At 63.3% G+C, this 10,014-nt stretch overlaps 1 protein-coding gene across 1 annotated transcript; it reads left to right on the forward strand.

Annotated features, from left to right (window-relative positions):
• Positions 1-3,103: 3,103 nt before the first annotated feature.
• LOC142483004 (kinesin light chain 1-like) lies at positions 3,104-9,618 on the forward strand. The gene is made up of 3 exons (XM_075583109.1): positions 3,104-3,343; positions 5,769-6,021; positions 9,162-9,618. Exons 2-3 carry the CDS (start codon positions 5,773-5,775, stop codon positions 9,549-9,551), a joined length of 639 nt encoding a protein of 212 aa, XP_075439224.1. The 5' UTR covers positions 3,104-3,343; positions 5,769-5,772; the 3' UTR covers positions 9,552-9,618.
• The last annotated feature ends 396 nt before the right edge of the window (positions 9,619-10,014 follow it).

Below are 10,014 nucleotides of genomic sequence, written 5' to 3' on the forward strand. Positions count from 1 at the left end.
CAGACAGGCTGTGGGGGGAGGCATAGCACAGGAAATCAGGAGGAGGGGGAGATGGAAGGAGCAGACAGGCTGTGGGGGGAGGCATAGCACAGGAAATCAGGAGGAGGGGGGGATGGAAGGAGCAGACAAGCTGTGGGGGGAGGCACAGCACAGGAAAGCAGGAGGAGGGGGGAGATGGAAGGAGCAGACATGCTTTGGGGGGAGGCACAGCACAGGAAACCAGGAGGAGGGGGGGGAGATGGAAGGAGCAGACATGCTGTGGGGGGAGGCACAGCACAGGAAATCAGGAGGAGGGGAGATGGAAGTAGCAGACAGGCTGTGGGGGGAGGCATAGCACAGGAAATCAGGAGGAGGGGGGGTGGAAGGAGCAGACAGGCTGTGGGGGGGAGGCACAGCACAGGAAATCAGGAGGAGGGGGGGATGGAAGGAGCAGACAGGCTGTGGGGGGAGGCATAGCACAGGAAATCAGGAGGAGGGGGGAGATGGAAGGAGCAGACAGGCTGTGGGGGGAGGCATAGCACAGGAAATCAGGAGGAGGGGGGGGATGGAAGGAGCAGACAGGCTGTGGGGGAGCATAGCACAGGAAATCAGGAGGTGGGGGAGATGGAAGGAGCAGACAGGCTGTGGGGGGAGGCATAGCACAGGAAATCAGGAGGAGGAGGGGGAGATGGAAGGAGCAGACAGGCTGTGGGGGAGGCACAGCACAGGAAATCAGGAGGAGGAGGGGGAGATGGAAGGAGCAGACAGGCTGTGAGGGAGGCACAGCACAGGAAATCAGGAGGAGGGGGGGTGGAAGGAGCAGACAGGCTGTGGGGGGAGGCATAGCACAGGATATCAGGAGGAGGGGGGGTGGAAGGAGCAGACAGGCTGTGGGGGGAGGCATAGCACAGGAAATCAGGAGGAGGGGGAGATGGAAGTTGCAGACAGGCTGTGGGGGGAGGCATAGCACAGGAAATCAGGAGGAGGGGGAGATGGAAGGAGCAGACATGCTGTGGGGGGAGGCACAGCACAGGAAATCAGGAGGAGGGGGGGGATGGAAGGAGCAGACAGGCTGTGGGGGAGGCACAGCACAGGAAATCAGGAGGAGGGGGGGATGGAAGGAGCAGACAGGCTGTGGGGGAGGCATAGCACAGGAAATCAGGAGGAGGGGGAGATGGAAGGAGCAGACAGGCTGTGGGGGAGGCACAGCACAGGAAATCAGGAGGAGGGGGGATGGAAGGAGCAGACAGGCTGTGGGGGAGGCATAGCACAGGAAATCAGGAGGAGGGGGAGATGGAAGGAGCAGACAGGCTGTGGGGGGAGGCACAGCACAGGAAATCAGGAGGAGGGGGGGGGGATGGAAGGAGCAGACAGGCTGTGGGGGAGGCATAGCACAGGAAATCAGGAGGAGGAGGGGGAGATGGAAGGAGCAGACAGGCTGTGGGGGGAGGCACAGCACATGAAATCAGGAGGAGGGGGGGGGGGGTGGAAGGAGCAGACATGCTGTGGGGGGAGGCACAGCACAGGAAATCAGGAGGAGGGGGGTGGAAGGAGCAGACAGGCTGTGGGGGAGGCACAGCACAGGAAATCAGGAGGAGGGGGGGATGGAAGGAGCAGACAGGCTGTGGGGGAGGCATAGCACAGGAAATCAGGAGGAGGGGGAGATGGAAGGAGCAGACAGGCTGTGGGGGGAGGCACAGCACAGGAAATCAGGAGGAGGGGGGGGGGATGGAAGGAGCAGACAGGCTGTGGGGGAGGCATAGCACAGGAAATCAGGAGGAGGAGGGGGAGATGGAAGGAGCAGACAGGCTGTGGGGGGAGGCACAGCACATGAAATCAGGAGGAGGGGGGGATGGAAGGAGCAGACAGGCTGTGGGGGAGGCACAGCACAGGAAATCAGGAGGAGGGGGGGATGGAAGGAGCAGACAGGCTGTGGGGGGAGGCATAGCACAGGAAATCAGGAGGAGGGGAGATGGAAGGAGCAGACAGGCTGTGGGGGGAGGCACAGCACAGGAAATCAGGAGGAGGGGGGGATGGAAGGAGCAGACAGGCTGTGGGGGAGGCATAGCACAGGAAATCAGGAGGAGGGGGAGATGGAAGGAGCAGACACGCTGTGGGGGGAGGCACAGCACAGGAAATCAGGAGGAGGGGGGGGGGATGGAAGGAGCAGACAGGCTGTGGGGGAGGCATAGCACAGGAAATCAGGAGGAGGGGGAGATGGAAGGAGCAGACAGGCTGTGGGGGGAGGCACAGCACAGGAAATCAGGAGGAGGGGGGGGGGGTGGAAGGAGCAGACAGGCTGTGGGGGGAGGTACAGCACAGGAAATCAGGAGGAGGGGGGGATGGAAGGAGCAGACAGGCTGTGGGGGGAGGCACAGCACAGGAAATCAGGAGGAGGGGGGGATGGAAGGAGCAGACAGGCTGTGGGGGGAGGCACAGCACAGGAAATCAGGAGGAGGGGGGGGATGGAAGGAGCAGACAGGCTGTGGGGGGAGGCACAGCACAGGAAATCAGGAGGAGGAGGGGGGGATGGAAGGAGCAGACAGGCTGTGGGGGGAGGCACAGCACAGGAAATCAGGAGGGGGATGGAAGGAGCAGACAGGCTGTGGGGGGAGGCATAGCACAGGAAATCAGGAGGAGGGGGGGTGGAAGGAGCAGACAGGCTGTGGGGGGAGGCACAGCACAGGAAATCAGGAGGAGGAGGGGGATGGAAGGAGCAGACAGGCTGTGGGGGGGAGGCATAGCACAGGAAATCAGGAGGAGGGGGAGATGGAAGGAGCAGACAGGCTGTGGGGGGAGGCATAGCACAGGAAATCAGGAGGAGGGGGGATGGAAGGAGCAGACAGGCTGTGGGGGGAGGCATAGCACAGGAAATCAGGAGGAGGGGGGGATGGAAGGAGCAGACAAGCTGTGGGGGGAGGCACAGCACAGGAAAGCAGGAGGAGGGGGGGGAGATGGAAGGAGCAGACATGCTTTGGGGGGAGGCACAGCACAGGAAACCAGGAGGAGGGGGGGAGATGGAAGGAGCAGACATGCTGTGGGGGGAGGCACAGCACAGGAAATCAGGAGGAGGAGGAGAGAGTCTGTCGGCTCAGAGCCTCGTCTCTTCTTCCACAACAGGTGGCTCCTCTGTCTGAGCTGGACGCCTCGTTCCTGGAGGAGCTGACCCTGTGACCCCCCCCCCCCCGGAGGAGCTGACCCTGTGACCCCCCCCCCCCCCCGGAGGAGCTGACCCTGTGACCCCCCCCTCCCGGAGGAGCTGACCCTGTGACCCCCCCACCCGGAGGAGCTGACCTTACACTGAAACTCAGGAGAAGCCCACCCTACAGCGAGCCCCCGGAGCTCGGCCTCAGCCCCACACAAGGTGCGTCCGGCGTCCTCTCGTGGAGTTTAATGCTGCGACCAGTGACCGATGTTTAGGATGTGAATCGCGTGGCTAGAAACAGAGGGCTGGGGGGGGGGGGGGATCCCCGTGCTAACGCCACAGTGAGTGGTGTCATGTGACCCCTCGGTGGGTGTGGGGGGTGTTAGGATGGGGTGTTACTTATTGGTACTCCCATGCTCTGGCTTGTGGCCCCCTGGATGCTGGAGTATTGGTACTCCCATGCTCTGACCTGTGGCCCCTCGGATGCTGGACTATTGGTACTCCCATGCTCTGGCCTGTGGCCCCTTGGATGCTGGGGGATTGATACTCCAATTCTGTGGCCCCTCGGATGCTGGAGGATTGGTCTCCGCGCCCCCTGGTCTCCGCGCCCCTTGGTCTCCGCGCCCCTTGGTCTCCGCGCCCTTGGTCTCCGCGCCCCTGGTCTCTGCGCCCCCTGGTCTCTGCGCCCCTTGGTCTCCGCGCCCCCTGGTCTCCGCGCCCCCTGGTCTCCGCGCCCCTTGGTCTCCGCGCCCCTTGGTCTCCGCGCCCCTTGGTCTCCGCGCCCCTTGGTCTCCGCGCCCCTTGGTCTCCGCGCCCCTTGGTCTCCGCGCCCCTTGGTCTCCGCGCCCTCTGGTCTCCGCGCCCCTTGGTCTCCGCGCCCCTTGGTCTCCGCGCCCCTTGGTCTCCGCGCCCCCTGGTCTCCGCGCCCCCTGGTCTCCGCGCCCCCTGGTCTCCGCGCCCCTTGGTCTCCGCGCCCCCTGGTCTCCGCGCCCCCTGGTCTCTGCGCCCCCTGGTCTCCGCGCCCCCTGGTCTCTGCGCCCCCTGGTCTCTGCGCCCCTTGGTCTCCGCGCCCCTTGGTCTCCGCGCCCCTTGGTCTCCGCGCCCCCTGGTCTCCGCGCCCCTTGGTCTCCGCGCCCCTGGTCTCCGCGCCCCTTGGTCTCCGCGCCCTCTGGTCTCTGCGCCCCTTGGTCTCTGCGCCCCTTGGTCTCCGCGCCCCTTGGTCTCCGCGCCCCTTGGTCTCCGCGCCCTTGGTCTCCGCGCCCTTGGTCTCCGCGCCCCTTGGTCTCCGCGCCCCTTGGTCTCCGCGCCCCTGGTCTCCGCGCCCCCTGGTCTCCGCGCCCCTTGGATAACTTATTTCTCTGCACCTATGGTGTGTGTGTGTGTGTTTGTCTCTGTGTCTGTGTGTCTGTGTGTCTGTGTGTCTGTGTGTCTGTGTGTCTGTGTGTCTGTGTGTCTCTGTGTCTCTGTGTGTCTGTGTCTCTGTGTGTCTGTGTGTCTCTGTGTGTCTCTGTGTCTCTGTGTCTCTGTGTCTCTGTGTCTCTGTGTGTCTGTGTGTCTGTGTGTCTGTGTGTCTGTGTGTCTGTGTGTCTCTGTGTCTCTGTGTGTCTGTGTCTCTGTGTGTCTGTGTGTCTCTGTGTGTCTCTGTGTCTCTGTGTCTCTGTGTCTCTGTGTCTCTGTGTGTCTGTGTGTCTGTGTGTCTGTGTGTCTGTGTGTCTGTGTGTCTGTGTGTCTGTGTGTCTGTGTGTCTGTGTGTCTGTGTGTCTGTGTCTCTGTGTCTCTGTGTGTCTGTGTCTCTGTGTCTCTGTGTGTCTGTGTCTCTGTGTGTCTCTGTGTGTCTCTGTGTGTCTCTGTGTGTCTCTGTGTCTCTGTGTCTCTGTGTCTCTGTGTGTCTGTGTGTCTGTGTCTCTGTGTGTCTGTGTCTCTGTGTGTCTCTGTGTCTCTGTGTGTCTCTGTGTCTCTGTGTCTCTGTGTCTCTGTGTCTCTGTGTGTCTGTGTGTCTGTGTGTCTGTGTGTCTGTGTGTCTGTGTGTCTGTGTGTCTGTGTGTCTGTGTGTCTCTGTGTCTCTGTGTCTCTGTGTCTCTGTGTGTGTGTGTGTTTGTGTCTGTGTGTCTGTGTGTCTGTGTGTCTGTGTGTCTGTGTCTCTGTGTCTCTGTGTCTCTGTGTGTCTGTGTGTCTGTGTCTCTGTGTCTCTGTGTCTCTGTGTGTGTGTGTGTCTCTGTGTGTCTCTGTGTGTCTCTGTGTGTCTCTGTGTGTCTCTGTGTCTCTGTGTCTCTGTGTCTCTGTGTCTCTGTGTGTTCCCTCAGGTTAGAGAGACCTGCTCTTTTCATTGTTAACGCTGAGGGTAAATGCCAGATCGGTTCTCATAGTCACAACCTGTGTGCACTTTGTTCAGCGCCTGATATGTACACACTGACCTACATACTGCACAGGCCCGCCTGGTGTAGGCTTTCTTCTACAAGCATATACAAGTGTGTATCCAACCTGAGCTCCTAATCATTCTGTATCAGAAGTATCTGTGTTCCTGCTCATTCTCACAAAGGTATATCTTTACATATACAGTCAGTGTTATATCTGATTGCACATACAGCATGACGTCGGGGTGGTGTGTGTGTGTGTGTACTGATATATTTCTGTATACTCACAGGAGGATGTCCGTGATAATGTACCCGCGGGAGGAGAAGCTGGAGAAGCTGTCTCAGGAGGAGATCATCTCTAACACCAAGCTGGTGATGCAGGGTCTGGAAGCTTTGAGGAACGAGCACAACTCCATCCTGCACAGCCTGCTGGAGACCATCAAGTGCCTGAAGAAGGACGAGGAGGCCAACCTGGTGCACGAGAAGTCCGGCCTTCTGCGCAAGTCTGTGGAGATGATTGAGTTGGGTCTCGGGGAGGCGCAGGTGAGAGGGAGGGCCTCTGGGAGTCCCCGGTGGGAGGGCCTCTGGGAGTCCCCGGTGGGAGGGCCTCTGGGAGTCCCCGGTGGGAGGGCCTCTGGGAGTCCCCGGTGGGAGGGCCTCTGGGAGTCCCCGGTGGGAGGGCCTCTGGGAGTCCCCGGTGGGAGGGCCTCTGGGAGTCCCCGGTGGGAGGGCCTCTGGGAGTCCCCGGTGGGAGGGCCTCTGGGAGTCCCCGGTGGGAGGGCCTCTGGGAGTCCCCGGTGGGAGGGCCTCTGGGAGTCCCTGGTGGGAGGGCCTCTGGGTTGGTGGGAGATCCTCTGGGAGTCCCCGGTGGGAGGGCCTCTGGGTTGGTGGGAGATCCTCTGGGAGTCACCGGTGGGAGGGAGGGCCTCTGGAGTCCCCGGTGGGAGGGAGGGCCCCTGGGAGTCCCCGGTGGGAGGGCCCCTGGGAGTCCCCGGTTGGAGGGAGGGCCCCTGGGTGGGAAGGAGGGTGTCTGGGAGTCCCCGGTGGGAAGGAGGGTGTCTGGGGAGTCCCCGGTGGGAAAGAGGGTGTCTGGGAGTCCCCGGTGGGAGGGAGGGCCCCTGGTAGTCCCCGGTGGGAGGGCCCCTGGGAGTCCCCGGTTGGAGGAGGGGCCCCTGGGTGGGAAGGAGGGTATCTGGGAGTCCCCGGTGGGAAGGAGGGCGCTTGGGTGTCCCCGGTGGGAAGGAGGGTTTCTGGGAGTCCCCGGTGGGAAGGAGGGTGTCTGGGAGTCCCCGTGGGAGGGAGGGCGTCTGGGAGTCCCCGGTGGGAGGGAGGGCCCCTGGGTGGGAAGGAGGGTGTCTGGGAGTCCCCGGTGGGAAGGAGGGTGTCTGGGAGTCCCCGGTGGGAAGGAGGGTGTCTGGGAGTCCCCGGTGGGAGGGAGGGCCCCTGGTAGTCCCCGGTGGGAGGGCCCCTGGGAGTCCCCGGTTGGAGGGAGGGCCCCTTCCCCTGGTAGTCCCCGGTGGGAAGGAGGGTTTCTGGGAGTCCCCGGTGGGAGGGAGGGCCTCTGGGAGTCCCCGGTGGGAGGGAGGGCCTCTGGGAGTCCCCGGTGGGAGGAGGGCCTCTGGAGTCCCCGGTGGGAGGGAGGGCCCCTGGTAGTCCCCGGTGGGAGGGCCCCTGGGAGTCCCCGGTTGGAGGGAGGGCCCCTGGGTGGGAAGGAGGGTGTCTGGGAGTCCCCGGTGGGAAGGAGGGCGCCTGGGAGTCCACGGTGGGAAGGAGGGTTTCTGGGAGTCCCCGTTGGGAAGGAGGGTGTCTGGGAGTCCCCGGTGGGAGGGAGGGCCCCTGGTAGTCCCCGGTGGGAGGGCCCCTGGGAGTCCCCGGTTGGAGGGAGGGCCCCTGGGTGGGAAGGAGGGTTTCTGGGAGTCCCCGGAGGGAAGGAGGGTGTCTGGGAGTCCCCGTGGGAGGGAGGGCGTCTGGGAGTCCCCGATGGGAGGGAGGGCCCCTGGGTGGGAAGGAGGGTTTCTGGGAGTCCCGGTGGGAAGGAGGGTGTCTGGGAGTCCCCGGTGGGAGGGAGGGCGTCTGGGAGTCCCTGGTGGGAGGGAGGGCCCCTGGGTGGAAGGAGGGTGTCTGGAGTCCCCGGTGGGAAGGAGGGTGTCTGGGAGTCCCCGGTGGGAGGGAGGGCCCCTGGTAGTCCCCGGTGGGAGGGTCCCTGGGAGTCCCCGGTTGGAGGGAGGGCCCCTGGGTGGGAGGGAGGGCCCCTGGTAGACCCGGTGGGAAGGAGGGTTTCTGGGAGTCCCCGGTGGGAGGGAGGGCCTCTGGGAGTCCCCGGTGGGAGGGAGGGCCTCTGGGAGTCCCCTGTGGGAGGGAGGGCCCCTGGGTGGGAAGGAGGGTGTCTGGGAGTCCCCGGTGGGAAGGAGGGCGCTTGGGAGTCCCCGGTGGGAAGGAGGGTTTCTGGGAGTCCCCGGTGGGAAGGAGGGTTTCTGGGAGTCCCCGGTGGGAAGGAGGGTGTTTGGGAGTCCCCGGTGGGAAGGAGGGTTTCTGGGAGTCCCCGGTGGGAAGGAGGGTGTTTGGGAATCCCCGGTGGGAAGGAGGGTTTCTGGGAGTCCCCGGTGGGAAGGAGGGTTTCTGGGAGTCCCCGGTGGGAAGGAGGGCCCCTGGGTGGGAAGGAGGGCGTCTGGGAGTCCCCGGTGGGAGGGAGGGCGCATGTGGGAGGGAGGGCCACGGAGTGGCCTTTGGGAGGCCCCAGTGGGAGCCAGGACCATGCAAAAGTGAGGTGCCCGGGAAGAGCAGTTGTAGGTGGGGAGCCAAAGCTGAAGAGGAGGACCCCTGGAGGGTGGCGAGGACGGTATAGGTCTGAGGGCGCAGCACGGAGAGAGTGGTGCTTGGGTGGGGCAAGGGACAGTGATGAGAAACCCAAAGTATTTTACCTGTCTCTCGGTTATTGAACCAAGTTTGACCCCCCTGTGGTATTTGACCCCCGCCCCTCCCCGGTAGTGTTTGACCCCCCCCCCCCCGGTGTTGGTTTGACCCCCCCGGTGTTGTTTGACCCCCCCGGTGTTGTTTGACCCCCCCGGTGTTGTTTGACCCCCCCGGTGTTGTTTGACCCCCCCGGTGTTGTTTGACCCCCCGGTGTTGTTTGACCCCCCCGGTGTTGTTTGACCCCCCCGGTGTTGTTTGACCCCCCCCGGTGTTGTTTGACCCCTCCCCCCCCGGTGTTGTTTGACCCTCCCCCCCGGTGTTGTTTGACCCCTCCCCCCCCCCAGTGTTGTTTGACCCCCTCCCCCCCCCCGGTGTTGTTTGACCCCTCCCCCCCGGTGGTGTTTGACCCCCCCCCCCCCGGTGGTGTGTTTGACCCCCCCCCCCCCGGTGGTGTTTGACACCCCCCCCCCCCCCCCCCCCCCCCCCGGTGGTGTTTGACCCCCCCCCCCGGTGGTGTTTGACCCCCCCCCCCCCCCCCCCCCCGGTGGTGTTTGACCCCCCCCCCCCCCCCCCCCGGTGGTGTTTGACCCCCCCCCCCCCCCCCCGGTGGTGTTTGACTCCCCCCCCCCCCCCCCCGGTGGTGTTTGACTCCCCCCCCCCCCCCGGTGGTGTTTGACCCCCCCCCCGTGGTGTTTGACCCCCCTCCCCCGTGGTGTTTGACCCCCCTCCCCCCCGTGGTGTTTGACCCCCCCTATGCTGTTTGACCCCAGTTGATGATGGCTCTGTCAAATCACCTGACTGCCGTGGAGTCTGAGAAGCAGAAGTTGCGGGCGCAGGTGAGACGCCTGTGCCAGGAGAACCAGTGGCTGCGGGATGAGCTGGCGAACACCCAGCAAAAGCTGCAGCACAGTGAGCAGAGCGTCGCTCAGCTGGAGGAGGAGAAGAAGCATCTAGAGTTCATGAACCAGCTGAAGAAGTACGACGAAGACGTGTCCCCCACGGTAAGAGGGATCCATACTGACCCAGGGAACCCACCTAGCGCCCCGGCGGACCCCATGCAGACCTCAACCAAACTTCACCACCTACAGTATAGCCACACCATGTGGAGATCATGGACCAGCCCAAGAAGCACGGCAAGGACGGAACGTCCATGCTACTAGATCTCCCCACAATGACAGAGACCCCAATACTGACGTGTACACCCCACATTGACCAAACCTCCTATACTGATAAACACCTCTACACTGGCCTGACCCCACCACACATCATACCCACCCCACCAGGAGCTCATGTACGGCACACCTGTGCACACGTGACCTGTATAGGGGATAAGGGTTAGTACACACCTGTGCGCATGTGACATGTATATGGGATAAGGGTTAGTACACACCTGTGCGCACGTGACCTGTATATGGGATAAGGGTTAGTACACACCTGTGCGCACATGACCTGTATATGGGATAAGGGATAATACACACCTGTGCGCACGTGACCTGTATATGGGATAAGGGTTAGTACACACCTGTGAGCACGTGACCTGTATATGGGATAAGGGTTAGTACACACCTGTGCACACGTGACATGTATATGGGATAAGGGTTAGTACACACCTGTGAGCACGTG

Source organism: Ascaphus truei, unplaced genomic scaffold (assembly GCF_040206685.1).
Source record: "Ascaphus truei isolate aAscTru1 unplaced genomic scaffold, aAscTru1.hap1 HAP1_SCAFFOLD_2861, whole genome shotgun sequence".
Classification (NCBI taxonomy): Eukaryota; Metazoa; Chordata; class Amphibia; order Anura; family Ascaphidae; genus Ascaphus; species Ascaphus truei.

What these genes read in the sequence shown, in the direction of transcription:
- LOC142483004 (XM_075583109.1), top strand. Translation starts at nt 5,773, where the DNA reads ATGTCCGTGATAATGTACCCGCGGGAGGAGAAGCTGGAGAAGCTGTCT. An exon ending in TGGGTCTCGGGGAGGCGCAG is followed by an intron (nt 6,022 to 9,161) that starts GTGAGAGGGAGG and finishes GTTTGACCCCAG; the next exon opens with TTGATGATGGCTCTGTCAAA.